Here is a 19,790-nt window from a genome sequence, read left to right as displayed (position 1 = left end):
AATGGGGCAGAGGAAGTGTGGGGCACCCCTTATCCCTATGAAGTGTGTGCATGGGGACACCAAATCATGTCCATCATAAAGAGTAACCGTGAAAGTGAAGGGAACCAGTTCAAACATGAGGGTTGCCATAATGCCTACGCTGCCTTCTCTGGTACTTTCGGGGACGGACGTCCTGCCCTACCAAGAATGCGTTAACAGCATCGAATGGTTAATGAATGCCCCTTTTTCTGGAAGCGTGTCTAGGATGTCTCCCTGTGGCACCGTCCCTGCATGGCCATACAGGTGGGAGAAAACTGCTTAAACGTGTCATTAAGATCTGACAGTGTTGTAAGGACCTTGCCAGTAGGGTCTTTAATTTTGGTAATTGGGTGCTTTGGGTGTTCCCTCCTGCACAGCCATGACAGGAGTCTGCCTGGCTTGTCGCCCTCTGCATGTGCTTTAGTGGTTTTGGCTACATAGTTGAATTCCGCCAATCTAGCCCACGCTTCTTGGCAGGCTCCCCTAACTACGGAGAGTTCCGCCTTAGCCTCTCTTGACCGTGGGGCTGTGGCTTCTAGTTGCGTGATCCGCCTCTCTCCTTCCTCTAGCTCATTCCTCAGTGTTCTTCTGATCCCGCCTGCATTAGCAATGATTTCCCCCTGACCACTACGTTTAGTGCCTCCCAGGTCATGTCCCATCCCTTCACACTTCCCACATCGATGTCTATGTACTCCTTTATTTTGTCCCTAAGATCCTCTTTAATGGCACAGTCTGTTAGGGCTTCTGTTGGCATTCTCTTCATTGGTATGGGTGGCTTAGGGCCTCGTATTTTCCATTCCATGAGGAGCGGGGAATGATGAGATATTGATCTTCCCAAGTAGGACGCTGACTCCACCTCGGGTAGATGTTTATCTATTAATAATCTATTGTGGTGTAGAATGTATGGGGAGATGAGAAGAAAGAGTATTCTCTGTCTGTCGGATGTAATTCTCTCCATACCTCTGCTAGGTCTAGGTTCTCTATGTCCTTATTTAGTGCGTAGGGGGTCAGGTTGGGTGACAATGTCGGGGGTTTGACCTATTCAGTGTGTGGTTTCTTCCTTTGTCAGTCTGCGATTCTTGCATCCGGCTCCTCTTCTCCTGCCATGTTGTTGTGCTCAAGCCACATGTTGGCCCCTGTTGGTGTCTCTAAGAAGATGGCTCTCCCTTTGTGTATCACCTTAAGCCTGGACGGGTACATCAACATGTACTTGAGATTCAATTGGCGCAGCCTAGCTTTAATTGGGACAAAGGAGTTTCTCGCCCTCTGAACTGCCGGAGTGTAGTCCGGGTATATTGTGATTTTGGCATTGTCTCGGTTTATTACTCAAACCCCCCCCCCCCTTCATGTGAATGGCGCAGTATGACTTCCTGGTCTTGGAAGTTGAGGATTCTTACTATGATCGGGCGTGGGTATGATTCAGGTGGTGGTTTTTTCTTTTTCGACCGCAAACCCCTGGAGAGCCGGGCAGCTCCTATTTCTTGTTGCAGTAGGGTTTCTATGAAGTTCGTTGGGTTGGGGTCTTCTGATCCCTCTGGAACACCCAGTAGGCGGACATTATTGCGTCTGGACCGAACTTCCGCGTCTTTGGCCCTTTTTTCCAGTATCTTGTTGTGCCTTTCCAGCTCCACCACTCTTTTCTGTACGTCTTCCGGTGTTGTGGACATTTCACGTTGCTCTGTTTCTGTGGTTGTCACTTGTTCCGTGAGGTTGCGTATGTCCTGGCGCATTAGCTGCATGTCCGATTTCATCTTCTCTATTTTAGTGTCAATGAATGAGCGCAGCCCAGATATGGCTTCCAGTATCTGCTTGTCTTTGCCTTGTTCCTCGGGAGGTTGGTGAGTCAGGCCAGAATCTCTGGGTTCCGATCTCTGTTCTTTTGGTCTAACTGCAACAAAGGATTCCATGGTATTGATCTTTTTCCCTTTGGAGGAAGGCATCTCCATGTATCGTGGGCTGGGGCAGCTGAGGGGCGCCAGATCTGGCTGCAGCGCCTGTGGCTGGGTGTCTGCGCGTACGTGTGCTTCTGTGACCCTTTTCTAATGCTTTCTTGGTCTTGGGTTCTGCTATTTACAGTTTGTCAGCTTTGGGAGTCACTCCGCCTCATAGTGGGGTAAGGCAAGGGTGATCCGTTACTGCTGCCCTCTTTGCTTCTTGACGGTGTGCTCTGCTCTGGGGGAGGTAGGGCAGAGACAGTGTGCTGTTGAGTCCTGAGGGATGTCCTCCACTGGTTGCTCTTTCGGCCCCGTTCGGGGTGCGACGCCTCCTGATGCGGTGTGTCACTCGCTTATTGATACCTGGTATCTGCTTGGGTGAGTTGCTGCGTGGTTTGTGAGGGCTGTGTAATGATTTGGGTTCTTACTTAGTGTGGGCTCTGGGTCTTGAATGCAGCCTGGTTCTCCTTATCGGCTTTGGTGTGGTTAGGAAAGCCTTTTATTCCGTGGATGGCTGTATCTGGTTGTGTTAGTGGTCCGTTTGCGTTGCTTGCATGCCAGCCTTTGTCTGCCTAAAGTCAGTGCGTGGGCCAGTGTGGTGCCCTGTTGCACCCACTTGGGCGGTGTGTGCTCTTGCTTTTGGGCTACTGTTTCCAGGTGCCTTCCCGTTGTGCAGGTTCCTTCTCAGCCTTGGTGTGTGCTCAGCATACGGACAAATGCCCCATGGGGGGGGGGGGAAAGCCTCACTACAGCGATCAGTGTTTCATGCTTTTATTTTATGGCCGCTGTGCTCCCCCTTTCCAGTGGTTGGGGTTTGTCCCGCATTGGATTGTCCCAGGAGCGTGCTACGCTCGTCCTCCTCCGTCTCTCAGCGGCTGCCTGCATCAGTGATGGTAAACTTATGCAGATGGCATCCCCAGATCCTTACGTTTCCCAGGTCAGGGGTTGTCTGAATCAAAATAGCAGAAAGGTGCGTTGGTTGCTAGTGTTGGAGTTCCTACATCATCCTTTGGCACACAATGAGGCTTCTGAGGAAGTGGTCCGCTTGGTGAGACCTTAAAAAAAAAAGAGTGGATATTAAAAAAAGGACCAGGAAGGTGAGTTTGCTGGTTGCAGGGTATGTGGCAGCACCTCCTTTTGGGTTTCCCAGGTGATGAGAGATGGAGCCCGAGTGCTTGTCTGGCTCCTGTTGTGAAGATTCTTGGGTTGGTTCGACTCCAGGAGTATTTAGGGACCTGGCAATGTAGGCACAGTCAGGCGTTTCAGGGAGAAGAGGCCTTCTAATGGTTTAGGTCGAAATTACCGAAATAAAAAATGGTCGCATTGACCAAAAGTTCTAAAAATGCTACCACCAAAGGTTCGAACACCAAAAGTTCGAACCATTGGTGGTAGCATTGAGAAAAAAAAAACGGGGGCTACTGGGGTGTCCCCCGCATTGCCCCGCTCACTATACTTTATGGTATAGTGAGCGGTGGCTGCGGGGGACACCCCCGCAGCCTTCCGTTACAAAAAAAAAAGACCCTGCAGCACCGGTTCCCGATCACAGAAGTGAAAGGGAACTGGCGCTGCAGGAACCCAGTGTGAAGATCAAGGTAAGTGGTGTTTGTTTTTGTTGGGGGTGTGGGTGGGGGGTGTTATGGGTGTGTTGTGTGTGTGAGAATGTATGTGTGTTTGCATGAGAAAGGTGCAAACCTTTGGTAGTTCGCACCTTTCTCATGCGAATGATTTGCCAGCAGTACTTTCAGCCGCGGGCAAATCACTTGGATTCCTTCTAACATGAGCTTTGATCCAGTTTGCCCACTGGATTAGGGGAAGGAGTGCTGCTGTTGGTTCATTCTCGTCTTATTTGGCGAGGCATAGATTCGCCATCTGATTCTTCGGGATGGCGATGGGTGCTGGTGCTTGACTCTGGTCCTTTCTCGGGCAGCAGGCCTTCTGGAATACAGATTCAGCTATAGATCAGGTAAGTTGGCAAGGTCGGTCTGCTTTTATCCCCCTTGCAAACCAGTGAATGGAACTGCATGCCAAGCATAATTCAAACAAGAGGGGTGGTACGCCAATGGGAGACCATCCCTCCAGGCACACCCATGCATTCTGGAAAGGTCTCTTACACAAAGAAATGGATCCACGCTGTCCAAGCGGCATCTACGTATGACCATCAGAACTGATCTCAGGCTACCTATAGCCCCACTCCTGTGACAAACCAAGTGGCCAAAGATGGTCACCTCCTTACAAGCAATTGTCATGCGACTCCTTAGGTCTCAACTCCAGCCTCTATCTTGATGAATGGGTCAAAATATCACCCAGGAATGTCAAATGGAGTCGACCCAGTGGAACCATTTTGCACAAGTGAAAATGCCACCAACAGACTAGCCACAACACTAACAGAATACACTTTCTCAGGCTTTGGATTAGGTCTGGCTGGGAGAAAAATTGGAGTCAAAACCAACGAATCCAGGAAAAAGAGGAGGTGAACCCTCTGAGTTGGGGCAGAATTCAATTTTTGGATTTCTTTTTCTTAACAGCCCGCCACCTTTGGTCTGGTAAGGTAGGGGCTTTTAATTTAAGGGATTAATGCCCAATGCATTAAGCCGCGGACAATGGGATGGAAAAGGTGGCCTCCAAATCTGGTGGACAATGTGACAGAGGTGTGTAAACAATATAAGGTATCTCAACCCAAGGACTCCTACTTGCAACACCACAGCATGGAAAATGGTGCAAGTTGGAGTTTTTAAACAGGCTGTAAGTTGGAGGCTTCCTGCAACAGTTAGGTCAGGCTCAGATAGAGACCGCAGGCCTGAGTGAAGGCGGCTTGAATGGTGTTCTGGCAGCACAGGACTCCTCCTCACGAGCAGCATAGGCGACTGGACGTTGGTGTGACCCTGGTCAGGGTTGGCAATTCCTTGGGAGAAGTACAGTCATGTTTTTGGGTTGTAGTTTGCCATTCCACATGGTCACAGTTGGCAGCATCAGCTTGGCAAGGACCCATCAGACCTCGGAGGGTGCCCACAAACGTTCCAGCAAAAAGGCATGCTTGCAAATCTCCAGTCCAGTTCCAGTTCAATGCCTGCCAAATGACCAGACACGACTCAGACCTTGAAACAGTGATGGATGCAGGGCTTAGTCCTGGTTGGTCCAACCAGTACACAGGCGGCAGCCGCTGGCTTCAGGTCTTTCCAGTAGATTTGAAGGTAGAGGACTAAATCGTGTGGGTTGGCTGGGCCAATGGTGCTCGCTGCAGCAGTTGTGCCCCGGCAGGTTTCTTGTGGTTGTTTGGCTTCAGATATTCTGATACTGTGATGTATAGCGAATGGCTCCAGGTGGCCTCCTTTTTATCCAGATTCCGGGCCAGGGGCTGTGCCAGCCAACCTATGGAAGGTATCTGCAACCTTTAGAGGTAGAGGTCGTCTAATCTGGAACAACTGCCACTCCGTATTCTGCTTAGCAACCGGGCATAGCCTGGCTGAAGTGTGGATTGGAACCAGACAGTTCCAAAACCCAGTTCACATGTATAAAGCTCTGTCTGTCAGTTCAGAGCTGGATAGCTGCATAAGGGCATGCCTTCATTTGGCAATTTCTAACGTGCCAACAGAGAAATTGGCACAAAGAACATGTCTTGTACCACAAGGAACAGCCATTTTTGTGTAAATGTTATGTGAAAAGACGTTATGGCAGCAAAAATAAAGGTGCACATCTGTGCACTGAGGAACAAATTGCCAACTGCTTGTTAGTAAACATCACAAAAGTGACTGGCATGTTACTTAAAGAAATATAAAAAAGGACACACTGTCCCTGCAATGCTTCTGTGAAGGTGGCTTGCAAAAACAACGGAGCAAAACAGGGAGACGTTCCATATCAGTAAACTTGGGGACTGACCATTGCACCCCAAATGCACCGTGGGAAGCAGGTCAGTGAGGCAAATGAGCCTCACTTCAACAATCATTTAGTGTCCATACATGAGCAGATGGGCTGGCTCCATTGAAGCCAATGTAGAAATGTTTGGCTTCTACACATGTAAAAAACGTTACCTCACGATAAACAAATGGTGCACATTTGTATCACCGTTTAAAAATATGACACAGCCACCAGGCTGCACCAAAAGACAATGCTTGGGCGAGTGCACTCGCCCAGGAACAAGAAAAGGGTTGACAAGGGCACCCCGGTCCCTGGAAGCTATAGTGACGACCATTGTTTCTCAGAACAATCCGTTACATTGCTAAGTGGGGTTTAAAAAGCACCTCGCTCGAAAGAAAGTCCAAAACTCAAAAAGATTGGGGCACCTCATAAAGTGGGACTGAAGAGAGGCAAAAAATAAAATCTTGTCTCGTATAGCCAGCAATAAGTGTTTTTATTTTTTTTAAGTTGCATAGCTGTGCGAAAATATATACCAGTTATTCTGCTGAAATCTGACTTTATGCTGCGAGGAAATGTCTCAATTGTTTCAAATACTTTGTGTAAGCTCTAACCCAGATGTTTTTTTTCCTTAAAGCTCTGCAGAGGTTTCCATCAGTCAACTGCTCCTGGAGATTTGCTATCTTAATTTTTTGTATTACACAAGTTGACCGGGTCGATTTGCCCGTGACCGATTGATCTATTTTTTTGGCTGGCTGTTTTGACCGCATATATATGTGGGGGGTGGGTTTGGGGGATTTGGGGAATGGCTGTGAGGGGTTTCCTCCTCAGATATTTGCGTTCAAAATGGCAAAAAATGTTTTTTTTTCAAAAGCGCCCAAAAAGCCCACATGCAAATTGATAAGAACAGATCACATACATTCTAGTTTTTAATATGCTTACGTTTTTAACTTTACTGTTGGTCTTTTTCTAAAAGATGTAAGAAGAGGGTAGGTGAAGTCGAAACTGGTTTTGTCGTTCTGTTCCTTGTGCAGGTTATTTCTGTGACAAGAACACTTTTACACAGAGGGAACTAGAGATCATGTTTTTCAGAGGAAATTCTTGCAAAGGAAATCTTTTGCTCTTCGGTAGTTAAGGTAATAGAAGTCCTCTTCCTTTCACCAAAGTGCGTTTGCTGTTCTGATCCATCCCTTGGGCATGTAGAGGCATTCAGGTGAGACTGCAGCACTGCATGGGCGTTGATGCCCTGTAAGTCTGCCAGCTCCAAACGAAAGTCCATCAAAGATCATGCGTTGGAGTGGGCACTCTAAGGTTTTTGGGATGGCATAATAAGAGTAACATTAATAATGGAACATATTATGGTGCTTGCAGTTTCCTGGAGCTGAAAACAAGTGTTGCTATTACATAGATCATTTTTCCGACCTTCAAAGGGCACTGCAGCCATCCTTGGTTTCAACCTAGGAACATTAGGTTACACACCAACCCATATCGCTAGACTGTTTCCTTCTCATACTCCCGAAATCCGGGCCGATTTGTTTAAGTTCTAAATGGTGATCACTTTTAAAGGGCTCAGTGCACTGCTTTCTTAGAACAGCATTCTCTTGTCCTTGACTTTGTAGCTAATTGCAGAGTAGCATCATTATTGTGCAAAATAGCTATCAGACTTTTAATACATCGCCCTTTGCTGCTCCAGGTTCCATTGGAATGCTGTTTCGGAAATAGATTCACTTGCTTTGTCTATGTCTCTGTATCTGAGTAACCAAAAGGGTCAATCCATTCTTAACCTTTTTTGAAGCTCCATTATATATTGCAAAAAACAAGGGGAGGTCCTGGGATTCCCTCTGCTGGACATTAGTCCCGGTTACGGGAGCCTTTGCCAGATTCTTTAGCTCACTATCTTGGTTTGACCTCAACAGTAGGGTGGAGCTGTGCCTCTCTAAGAATAGTAAGTAATGTCCTGGTGGCACCGGGAAATCGGGCAGCGATTGTGTTTCTGGGTCGGCGTCAGCCCGCCAGTAGCACGGCAGGTTACTTGAAACGAGGCCCAGTGTGATTAAATGATTTTCCCAGGATCACAAACTTAATGGTGAAACCGGGATCTGGTCAATTTAAGCAACTGAGCAACATCTTCCCAGGTTTAGTAGATATAGACACGTATTAAGGTTTTGCTTTGTATTTCATGTGCTTAAATAATACTTTACTCATAGCAATACCTTAGAAGCAAACCACACTACATAATAAACTAGCCTTTCGTATAAACTAATTGTACACTATAGGCATGGTCATAGAAATATATTGAGCAGTAAGAATATGGCTTTAGTTTTATTCTCCCCATCTTGCATGCAAAGTCACAATATCATCATGCTTATTTATTTTTTTTATTAACGTTTCATATAGCGATACAACCAGCATTTCAACACAGTAAAATGCCAATCCCGCCCACACCTCCTTCCAACCCATAAATAATCTAGTACAAGTTAAAAACCTCTAAAAGACCCACGACCTTCCTCCAAAAGATAGTAAAAAAATGATGCAAGACTTGTTGTTCCCTCCCATTATCAGAGCACATACAGCCTCCTCAGTGGCGGCCTTTGACCTCCAAGTCACTCAAAGGTTCGCAGCTGGTTAACAGGTGTTTGACCGTCTCCAATTGGTTATCATCACACAGTCTGCAGAAGCAAAGAGACCTGTGGTTGTTGTTTCAGGCATCTGTATTTTCTAGGGTCTTTACTGAATTCGTTTTAAGCTTGAGGTAATCCCAGACTAGGGAATTGCCCACAAACTGCGCGATGTAATTGGGAGAATGCTCCAGAGTAAGTATGTACTCCATGAACAGCCCACTATTTGCTTTGGAGACAAGATCCACTATAGCCTGCTCGCGATAACCTGTATAAACAGTGCCTTTCAGAGTAGTTTTAAAGCGCGGAAGGGACCAACTGAATAGAACACCCGGGGACAAAGCCAACCATCTGGTAGCAGCAATATAAGATGGAACACTATCCTGCATGAACTCTGCCTTGACCCGAACGCCATCAAAGATAAAGAAATTCAGGGTGCCAGCCTGAGAATTGGCAAGTTTCCAGTAGATTATAATTTGTTATTCATAATTGGTTCTTTATAACGTGCTTAATACCCAGAGGTTTCTAAGCACGGAGCCAGTGTTCAAACCTGTGTTGCTCTGTGTGGTCTTGCTTCCGGGGCGAGCGCGTTTCCCATGAGCTATCCTCCAGTCTAATATAGTTAAACAAGTCACCTGGAACTTAGCCAAGCAGAAGTCGATACCTAATTCGAGTAAAACTGCCTCTACCGAGTCCATATCGGGAGGCAAAATAATCTCTTAAGCAATGAAGCCTCCAGTTTGGCCTTACCAAGGAGCCAACATTCGGCCCGGTACATAACTGGGACGATCTTGGCCAGATATAATTGCGCCAAAATTCTAACATAGTATCCCCCTCCTTTACGGGCTAGTTGCCCAAGGCTCCCAAAGTGGCACACTTTAACTTAACATAGTCCAAGTGGCGAATCTATCATCAAAGAATATTCCCCGATATTTATATTCGTTGACTACCTTAAGCCAATTGCCATCGAGGTGCCATGGTACAATGGTCTTTTTCCGTCCATGATGAAAGAATACCATTACGTTTTGGTTTGTTGATATTAACAAGGAAACGACTATCTGAAAACTTCTTTAGCAGATCAAGAGATGCTTGTAAGCTGGGCAGAGTTGGGTCCAGCAGGACGATGTCCGCGTAACCCATCCACTGTAAGGGGAAATTCCTTAATTTCGGGGCAATCGATGAAGGACTGTCCAATGGCACTCCCATATCAGCAAGCTCTAACTAGAACAGGAGAGGCACCAGAGAACACCACTGTTTCAACCCACGATCCGTGGGAATCCAGGAACATGTCCGGCCCGATTGGTCCAACCTAACTTTAACCCTTGTGTTCGTATGAAGGGAAATAATCATGGAGAGTAATCCTGCCGGGATGTTCCAATCGGACAGCTTCCGCCATAGCTTGTTTCTACTGACGGAGTAGAAAGCGGCGCTGTATCAATGAACGCAGCATAAACTGGGCGTTGTCTAATAAGCCAGGCCTGTTGGATAACAGTCGACAAGGCAAAGCAATTAGTTGTGGTGCTGAGACACCTCCCGAAGCCAGACTGATTTAACGGAATAAGCTTGGAAGCTTCTGCTCATGTCCGTAGTTTGCTTAACAGGAGAGGAGCAAAGATTTTAGATGAAGCATCCGGCATGGCTAGGAGCTGATAACTGCCAGGATTAAGGCGATTGTCCCTCTTTCAGATGGGGACGATAAAACTGTCTCTCTACGAAAAAGGAATACATTGTAATTCGCCAGTCCAATGGAAGAGCCAGTGCAATGTAATAGCCCTGTGTTCAGCGTCCATCTTAATCACAGTGCTGCAAATGCCATCAGGGCCGGGACCCCTAGAAGATTTGCTGCCGGTGATTAGCCTCAAGATATCATTAGAATTATATAAATAAATCCATCTTACTGCTAGTGGAACCAGTTCGTGTAATGGCTATTCACCTCCTCCAAGGGTGTTGGAGATTAACTCATACCCAGGCTGCCTCTGGTACACCAAGATGTCACCGGTTGGATGGTAATACCCATTTAATACCCTCCAGAATTCACGTGTGTTGTGAACGGAAGCCAACTCCACAAAACCTCACCCTCGTGAGCACTCAGAGGTACACCGATGTTGTTGTAACTAGTTAAGGTATAGGTATTTTACTTTATTTAATCGAAGAGTGCATTTAGCGGGGTCTAGCTCCATACCTGCATGGGCATGCATTTCTCTGCGCATCTCTCTCCTCTTGGATACTATCAATCCATCAAAGGGGTGTCGGTAGGAGGACGAAGAATGGATTGTCCACTTAGTTAGCGTGCCTTTCTTAATAAAAATAGAGACCAAAGTCGCAGTAGTCTCCCCAAAATCTCTGACGACGTTGGGGACAATAGCTGCAAACCCAGTGAGCCTGGATGCACATCGTTCCGCGAAGGAGGCTTGGCTGGATGAAAGCAGGCTGAGGCCTCAGTCAGCCTTCGATCGTTCCAAGTTATATGGTTTAAGCTGCAATTAAGTGCAGGTCCCCCACACTTTCCAGGAGAGGTATCCTCATGATGTGCGCCAGGATCATCACAAGAGACATGTGATCGCTTTCAAGGCATTGTAGAATGCCCATATCGCTAATCAGATGAGAAGCGTTGGACATAAAGACGTAATCAAAAATGCTACAGGACTTAGATTCATAGCGAGTGCATTGTGGTGGAGAATCGGAGGGGAAAGCACCACTGGCCATGGAGAACCCGGTTGAGTAAAATAAACTAGCCCATTCAAGACCCTCTTACAAAAACTAGAAAGTGCGTTGGAATCTCTGGAAAAAGACTACATATGCTCACGATCAATAATGTTAAGAGCACTGGGGATTTGTGAGTTGAAGTCTCTGCATACAATGCATGGGATGCCGGGGTTCAGATTACCGATCAGAGCTTCCATCTCGAGTACTACCAAGTCATGTGGTCTGTTATAAGGAGGGTTGTAGACATTAATAACTACAACTTCGCTACCTCCATTGGGGTCAGTTTCAGATGGAAAATAAATCCTTCCCATAAGAATATTAGGGGAACTAGTAGGTAGATACACCAAACTCGGGCAGTTCCTTACACCCAACAAGAGGCCACCTCTCGGGGGCCCTGCAGGGCAGGCTTGTGGGTAAAATACCAACCGTCCACCACTACAGGGTCCACTAACCAGGTCTCCTGAAGTGCCACCATAACATACGAGTCGAGTTCCGTCATAAAGCCGCCTACCTCCAGTAGGTGCGAAGACCCACGGTTGTTCCAACGGAGGAACTGAGCCCGACATGGGTTATCCAAAGCTAAAGGCCCAGAGGCCCCCTTGAAGATACCATCCTGACCAACCATTCCCAATGCATCTCTTCCCCTGACGCAGCACCATCTGCTCCTGCTCCAGGAGGCAAGCTAGGTGCAGATGGGAGCACGACAGGGGTCCAGAGCAGCAGCAGGTACGCCCAGAGGCTGGTATCTCCTGCCATACTCCACTTCAATGGAAGAACACTCGTAGCCCAACTTTTTGAAGGAATCACTGTGTTCTAGTATATATGCCATAGTATCATTGGCAATGAAAAACACCATTGATGTAACATTACAGGTCTTTTCACAGATTTCGACAGTCTTGATATCACTACTGCGAATAAATCGAAGCAAAATGACACAATGGAATAGATCCAGCAACCTGGACTGGTTCAAAAACTTTCTGTTGTCATCACAGAGCCTTAATTGCGGACTTGCTAGGCAGTAGAAGATATTCCTGCACCCGATTTCCCCCACCAACCAAATCAATGGGACCTGGCACAATTGCCTCCCCCGATGAGCTAGCCCCAGTGTCCGAGCGCAGGGTACTGGCAAATCCACGGTCCGTCTGAGCTGAAGTGCAAACAATAAATAAACAGTCCTGCCAGTGGTGTTACTAGCTGACACCAAAGGATTTATGGCTGGAATTAACTGGTGCGACCAAAGGCCTCTGGGAACTTAGAACCTGCGGGACCAAGGGAGCACCGTTAGACATAGTATGAACTAGAGGCCGTGTGTTTCAGACAAGATTATCAACTTCAAAAGATAGACTATCCTCGTGCTCATCGCTGGGTGTCGCACAATTAGAAAAGGTTACAACTTTTCTGGAATGCGACGGGTATGGACGGCACAAGCAGCACTAGGTTGGAAGATGGGAAATGCTGCAGTAGGCACCACCGGCTCCTCCTCCAAAGGTTTCCCAGTGGGCTTCCCTACAACCAAGCCCTTTCTCTTGTTCTTAGTAATAAGACTCGTACATCAAGGCTTGGCTAACGGCGTTGCATAGCCACCTCCCGGAACCACACATACATGATGAAAGGAGCAGGGATTGGTCAGAAATAGGTAGTCTCTCATCATCCAGTACATTTTGCAGGTGTGTAGCCACAGATAAGGGAAGGTCCAATGAGGCAAAAAATGGAATCACAAGAGAGAGAACCTCAGTCAATAGAGATTCTTGTTGACAAATTGCTCCCGATATCCTCTCTACCAATCCACGCAGATTAGTGTGACCCTAACAAATCCCCCTTGGATTTTAAAGCCATAAAGCATGTAGCATTATGCACCCTTCCAATTCTGACCACTGCCGCCCGTTTCTAAAGGGACAATGGGCCCCCGTCCCTCCCATCAGTGCCTAATGGCTCTCATTGAAATGCTCTGTTGTTACAGAGCAGGAGAGCCGCTCTGATGCACAGAGCTCCTTGGTACGAGTAGGGTGTCCTGCTGCTATGACAGTGAGTGTGCTGAGCAGGAATTGATTAGCACACATTGTCCTGCCAGCAGGACACCTTTCCCGTCGGGCACCCTCTTTGAGGTGCTGAACGGGATTGGTGTCCTATGGACAAATGTTCCAATCTGGCTCTTAATAGAGCCTCTAGGGAAGCAGCTTGCCCCCCCCCCCAATCCCTTCACTCGTTACGCCACTGCCTGTATGTCTTCTATTTTACAGCTTTTAAGGTATGTTCAGCATCTTTCCACATTCAGCGTCCGTGTTGACTTCAGCAATCCGTACATGTAGATAGCGTCCAGCCACTCAAGGGGCGGCCTTGTACTACATTTGTCGCAAAAACCATATACCTGGACCAACATGACCTATATATTTTTATTTGTACATCTAATATACAGACCTTCAGACAAGTGTTGTATCAATCACTTTTACTCCCTAAAAATAAGGTAAATACTCCCAAAAAAGACAAATGGGGAGTAAAAATTACTTCCTACAGAAAGTCAGGAACTGACACATAGAAGCTTGTCCTGTTTTCACCCACATAGGGGTGACCAGTAGTACACGTAGTGCCACAGGAAGCAACTACTATGTTGCTGCCTGATCCGACGAGGTTAAAATGTATCTTTAATGTCCATGAATAACTCTGTTCAAAGAAATATTTATTATAAACACATTTGTTTTATAGTTAAAACATATATTTACTTGCTTATAAAATGCTTCTATTGGGAACAGGACTTGTTTACTCCCATAAAAATCATTTCACCCCCAATTTTTTTAAAAAAAAATTTTTTTTTAAAATGGAGTAAAATATTCCCACTTAAAAATCTTATCTGGAGCAGTGTGTATTTAAATCCCTCCCGGAATATATCTCGGAAGAGACTACTATTGCCGGTAAGACTGAACAGTTCGATGCAGATATATAGTCAGATATCCATCAGACTTTTCTGAAGCAGTGTGTTTCTTTTCAGTTTTCCCGCCTGGGCAGAGCACGGATGAATCCAGTAATGATGAAGTTAGTGATTCCTCTGATCCAACTCCCAGGAAGCGACGTGCCAAGCGCAGGACTGTGTCTGGCTCCGAGTCGGAGATCCGAGCACCTGCTGTTGAGGCGGTCCCGCTGCAGAAAGCACCTTCAGCCGAACTCAGTAGCAACCTAAACCGATGCATTGTCTTGGCTTTGCTGATGGCAATCAGCATGGGCTTTGGACATTTTTATGGTAAGTACTGAAGAAATCTGTCTTGATCAGTGCCTCAGATGTGTATTATTTGGCTGAAGAATGATTGCTTAAACTATTATAGCCTTCTTCATTCTCGGCTTCAGAAGCAGATGTGCCTAGAGTCGTGACCATTTTTTTAATACATTTGATTTAAATGTTAGAAGTTCCACATATTTAATTTACGTAACCATGTACGATTTAACTCTTTTCTGCCCGTCACACTGCATTGGAAGCAGAATAAGGTATTTCTGTTAAGAACCCACACACTCTGCAACGCCACCCAGCAGTTGTCATTGGAAGTTCACCTTGACTTCAGAGTCAAAGAACAAGGCATTGTGGGTATTCATTAAATGAAAAGCTTGCCCTTTTAGCCCATACCTTCTGAGCTCCCACTTTTCATTTTCGAAAGAATAAGGGAATGTTACTGTGAACATAAGCATATACACATTTTAAATAATTTCTACATATTTTCCCAGTTTTAAAATATTGTATGAACGATATAACACTTTGCTCAGTGTTTGAAGATCATTTTATTTCTTATAGGTAAGCCTCAAGGTAAGAAACTGTGTACCATGCAGACACTGCAAGATTTACCAACTAATTGCTGTTTTCTCTTTTGTTGTATGAAATTAATAGGAGTGCGCATGCTGAGCCAGATGCATTTTATTGCATGTAAAATAACATCTCCTCTACCTTACAATCTGTACTACAGCTTAGCCTATCGTTTAGAGGGAGAGCTGTGCATTGCAGTCACTGCGTGTTGTATTTGAGTTGAAGGTTAGAAGGCTATTTAAAAAAGGTTAAAGAATATCTTTGAAACAAGCATGTTTTAGGTCTGATTTTCGATACTCTGGCCTGGTGGACAGATGTATAGAAGGACAGCCTATATTGTGACGTGGACAACTCTGGGGAGCTGTAGCCAAGCTAGTTCACGGTAGCAAGGTGAGTGGTCTATGCCAAGTCTCAAGAGGTGGTGAGCTTGTAAGGGGTACACAATGAGCACAAAGCAAAGCAGTCAAGGAACACACTTAGACAAACAGGTGAACAAGTTACTTACCAACTGGTAACGTTCTTTCGATTGGCTGTTCCTCCAACGTATTCCTCATCTTAGATGTATTCCATCCAGCTTTAGCTGCTTCAGAAACATTTTTCGGCAGAGGGCGCCGTGCGTCGAAGTCGTCGAGTCGATGGTCCCTCGAAGGCCTCCGTCGAGGGTGACGTCATCGGGTGTTATAAGTAGCACGTACGGCACCCCTTGGCCTCAGTTCTGTTTTTCCCCTTTAACTATTGATTTTGCACTGTGTAGATTGTGCCGGCAGACATGTATTCGCTTGCGAGAGTTGAAGTGGCAATAACCCGGAAAAATCTACAGAGTGGTAGGTTGGGAGGGCGATGAGAAATACATTGGAGGAACATCCAATCGAAAGAATGTTACCAGTTGGTAAGTAACTTGTTCTTCGAGTGGATTGTGTCCTCCAACGTATTCCTCATCTTAGACTCCCAAAGCAGTATGGACAATTTCTCTGGAGGAGGGGTTAGATTTTTCGATACCCTTAGATGGCTGAATATAGTACTGCTTTACAAAAATTCAGCTCCTTAGTCTGGGAAGCATCCAGGCTATAGCATTTTGAAAAATTATGCAGCGAAGACCAAGTTGCTGCTTCACAAATGTTCCTTATAGGAACACCTCTTTGTAGGGCTGTCGAAGAGTCGATGCAACTGGCGGAATGAGCCCTTAGACCTTCTGGTGGGTCTTTTTGTGCTAATCTGTAGCATTCTGAAATGCAAAGCACAATCCAGCTTGATATTGTTTGCTTTGTCACTGATTGACCCGATTTCTTTCCTGTGTAGCCAATAAACAGTTGATTGTCCACTCTAAGCTTGGAAAGCCTAGAGATGTAAAAGCTTAGAGCTCTTTTTGGATCCAACCTGTGTAATCTTTCCTCCTTACTAGGATGAGGTGGAGGATAGAATGCGGGTAAAACAATTTTCTGACTTAAATGAAAATCGGAAACCACTTTAGGTAAAATTGAGGGTTAAACCCTCAACACAACTCTGTCCTTATGGAGCACAGTATAGGGTGGCCCAGAACACAGTGCCTACAATTCACTCACTCTTCTTGCAGATGTTAAAGCAACTAGGAAAGCAGTTTTCCATGTCAGTAATCTTAATGGACAAGTGTGCAAAGGCTCAGAAGGAGCACACATGAAGAATTTTAGGACCAGATTGAGATCCCAAATTGGCACTTGAAATGGGTAAGGAGGAAACACATTAGTGAGTCCTTTTAAGAATTGCACTACCAAAGGAATTTTGAAATGGGAGCATTCTTCCGACGTGCGCTTGAAGATGGAAAGCGCCGCAAGATAACCTTTTAATGGTTCCAACATTTAGACCTCTATGTGCTAGGGACAGGAGGAAGGACAGTACTTCCAGAATAGAACATAGAAAAGGATCGACATTCTTTTCTCTGCACCAGTTGCGAAACCTTTTCCAACGGCAACGGTATAGAGACTTTGTTGCTGGCCTTCTTGCCGAAAGCAACACCTCCATGACGTCATCTGGAAGGTTCCAATCCTTGTATCTCAGCCTTTCAGATACCAAGCGTGAAGGTTGAGTGCTTTGACCTCTGGATGGAGAACCTGACATACTGGGGGAAAGATGGACATGTCTAGAAGGTCGGGGTACCACGTTCTCCTGGCCCAATCAGGGGCAGTTAGGATCATGCGGCTCCCGAAACGTCTGTGTCCTGATGACCTGAGGAATGACGGGAATCGGAGGGAACGCGTACAATAGTGGGAAATTCCACTCCACCACGAACGCGTCCCCTAGGACTCCTCTCGGGGGGGAATTCCCTTGAGCGATCCTTTCGCACTTCCAGTTGATTCCAGTCGCAAATAGGTCTTCTTGAGGGGTTCCCCAAAGGGCGAAGAGCTCTTGAATGACTTCCTGAGCCAGTTCCCATTCGTGGGACACCGTGCTCTGCCTGCTCAGAGCATCTGCCATCATAATCTCCTCCCTGGATAGATGAACTGCCGTTAAAGAGATTCCTTCCTGAATTGCACAATACCATAGCTGCATTGCCTCTCTGCACAGAGGTAGTGACCCTACACCACCTCTTTTGTTTAGATAATGCACGGCCACTGTGTTGTCCGCCATTATCAGGACATTTTTTTCTCCTGACAGATGGCAGAAAAGCTTTCAGTGCTAGTCTGATTGCTCTCAGCTATAAAAGGTTGATGTGTAGTTTGCACTCCGATGGAGACTAATGACCGCTGATTGTCAGATCGTTGGCATGGGCTCCCCACCCCATGAGTGAGGCGTCCGTCACTACTGTGATCTTCGGCCATGGTTGCCAAAAAAGTTCTCCTTTCAGGTTATTCTCTGAACAAGTCCACCATAGAAGGCCTTGTCGAACCTTGTTCGGAATCTGGAGAAGATCCGTCATTTTACCTGAGAACTGGGACCACTGAGTCTTGGAGCCCATTGAAGGGATCTCATCCTCAGACGTGCCTCCGGCACCTGGAAGATGCAGGATGCCATGAGGCCGAGTAACCTTAAGAAGTCGTAGGCCTGAAGATTTTGGACATTTTGGAATTTGGAAACCATCTGAAGAATGTCTTGAGCCCTCGACCTGGAAGGCAAGCTCTTTCCCAGGGATGCGTCTTATACAGCTCCTATATAAAGGAGCCGTTGGGAAGGTGTCATTTGTGACTTCTTAAAATTGAGGGAGAAGCCCAGTCTGTAGAGGAAGTGGCAGGTGACTTTCAGGTGATCCAGTGCCTGTTTGGCAGAATGTGCTCTGATCAATCAATCGTCCAGGTAGGGGTAGACGTGAATCCCCCTTCTCCTGAGGTGCGCTGCCACTACTACCATCAGTTTGGTGAAGACCCTCGGGGCGGAGGTGAATCTGAATGGCAGGACTCGAAACTGATAGTGTGAGTCGCCAACTATGAACCTCAGGTATTTTCTGTGCTTGAGATGAATCGGCACATGAAAATAAGCATCCTGGACGTCCAATGACACCAACCAATCCTGGAGTTGAAGGGCCTGAAGGATCTGAGAAAGGGTAACCATCTTGAACTTGTCCTTCCTGAGGAACTTGTTCAAGTTTCTTAAGTCCAGGATGGGTCTCCGTCCTCCGTCCTTTTTGGGGATCAAAAAATACGGGGAGTACCATCCCTTGGTCCTCTCCGCTGCAGGTACTGGTCCTATAGCACCTTTCTCCAGCAGCGTTAGAACTTTCTGCTGTAGGAGCGGGTCTGAAAACTTCAAAGGGTGTCTCCTTGGTGGATTGCTTTGAGGTTGCGTTAGAAAAGGAAGGCAGTAACCTTTGGCTATTATTTCTAGAGCCCAAACATCTGAAGTAATGGCTCACCATTCTTGCAGATGCTGTGACAGCCTGCCTCCTACAGGTGTCTTGTGATGCAAGTCCTCAAAGTGGTTTTGTGGCGGTTTCTGCAGCCGTTGATGGCAAAGAGGCTGCAGCTGGAGCTGGTTTTGCATGTTTTCCTCGTCCACCGCGAGTGGCCTTTCTCTGGCTCCTTTGACTGGCCATTCCTCTTGCCTTTCCATATGAGGAGTTGCAACAATAGGATCGTCCCCTCCAAGATTGACCTGGCGCACGAAAAAGCTGAGGTTGCCTAATAGCAGCTCCCAAAGACTTGGCAGCTGCTTTTGAGGTCTGCAACCTCTCAAGGCTATCGTCAGCCTTGCTGCCAAAAAGGTGAGACCCGTCAAAGGACATGTTCAGAAGACGTTCTGCACATCCGGTGCGAAGCCCAACTTCCGTAAGCACGCAAATCTGTGCATTACCGTGCTAGTGCCCATGGACCTGCTCATGCTATCTACAGTGTCCAATCAGATTTAAGGGATTCCTGCATGGCCTCCTTCCCATCTCTAACAATAGCTAGGAATCCTTCCCTTTCGTCCCCTTCTGGTATGTGCTCCGCCGCCATTGCAATATACTCCCACAGAGTGTACGAAAACTTTGCCAAGGCACATGTGGAGTTGCCTGATTTAAACGCCATACTCCCAGCTGAAAATACCTTCCGTGCCCAGCCATCCACACGCTTATCGTCCCTATCCGAAGGGATGGAAGGGTACGCCAGTTTGTTAGAAGCTGTGGCTGCCTGTATGACCAAACTCTTGGGAGTGGGATGTTTAGACAGATAGCCGGAGTCGCTACTGGCAGGGCGGTATTTTGAAGTGAGGGATTTATTAACTGGCGGAATAGAATCCAGAGTCTACCAATTTTTGGCCACCCTATTTTGCAAGGCTACGTGAAAGGGTAGTATTGGGTCTTCAGTAGGACCATGATCCAATATGTCTGTTAGATCATCTTGGATGAATTGTGCTGGAGGTCTGGCCCATCCTAAATAATCTATCACCTTTGTCATTAGCTGACGGTATGATGGACTGGCATGTTCT

The 19,790-nt window shown here is 46.6% G+C and overlaps 2 protein-coding genes across 4 annotated transcripts in view; one reads left to right on the top strand and one right to left on the bottom strand.

Annotated features, from left to right (window-relative positions):
* Positions 1–19,790, bottom strand: part of PIGB (phosphatidylinositol glycan anchor biosynthesis class B) — a 706,437-nt gene that overhangs the window by 231,336 nt on the left and 455,311 nt on the right. The window lies entirely within an intron of this gene.
* CCPG1 (cell cycle progression 1) overlaps positions 1–19,790 on the top strand; it is a 212,922-nt gene that overhangs the window by 102,187 nt on the left and 90,945 nt on the right. For all 3 annotated transcript variants that reach the window (XM_069624859.1, XM_069624860.1, XM_069624858.1), the window contains one exon: positions 14,115–14,363. In XM_069624859.1, coding sequence (XP_069480960.1) covers positions 14,115–14,363 — 249 coding nt within the window. The remainder of the gene's footprint in view (positions 1–14,114; positions 14,364–19,790) is intronic.

This window comes from Ambystoma mexicanum, chromosome 11 (assembly GCF_040938575.1).
Source record: "Ambystoma mexicanum isolate Mex_15411 chromosome 11, UKY_AmexF1_1, whole genome shotgun sequence".
Classification (NCBI taxonomy): Eukaryota; Metazoa; Chordata; class Amphibia; order Caudata; family Ambystomatidae; genus Ambystoma; species Ambystoma mexicanum.
The sequence above is the reverse complement of the archived record's forward strand: the minus strand, read 5'-3'. Positions and strand labels throughout refer to the sequence as shown.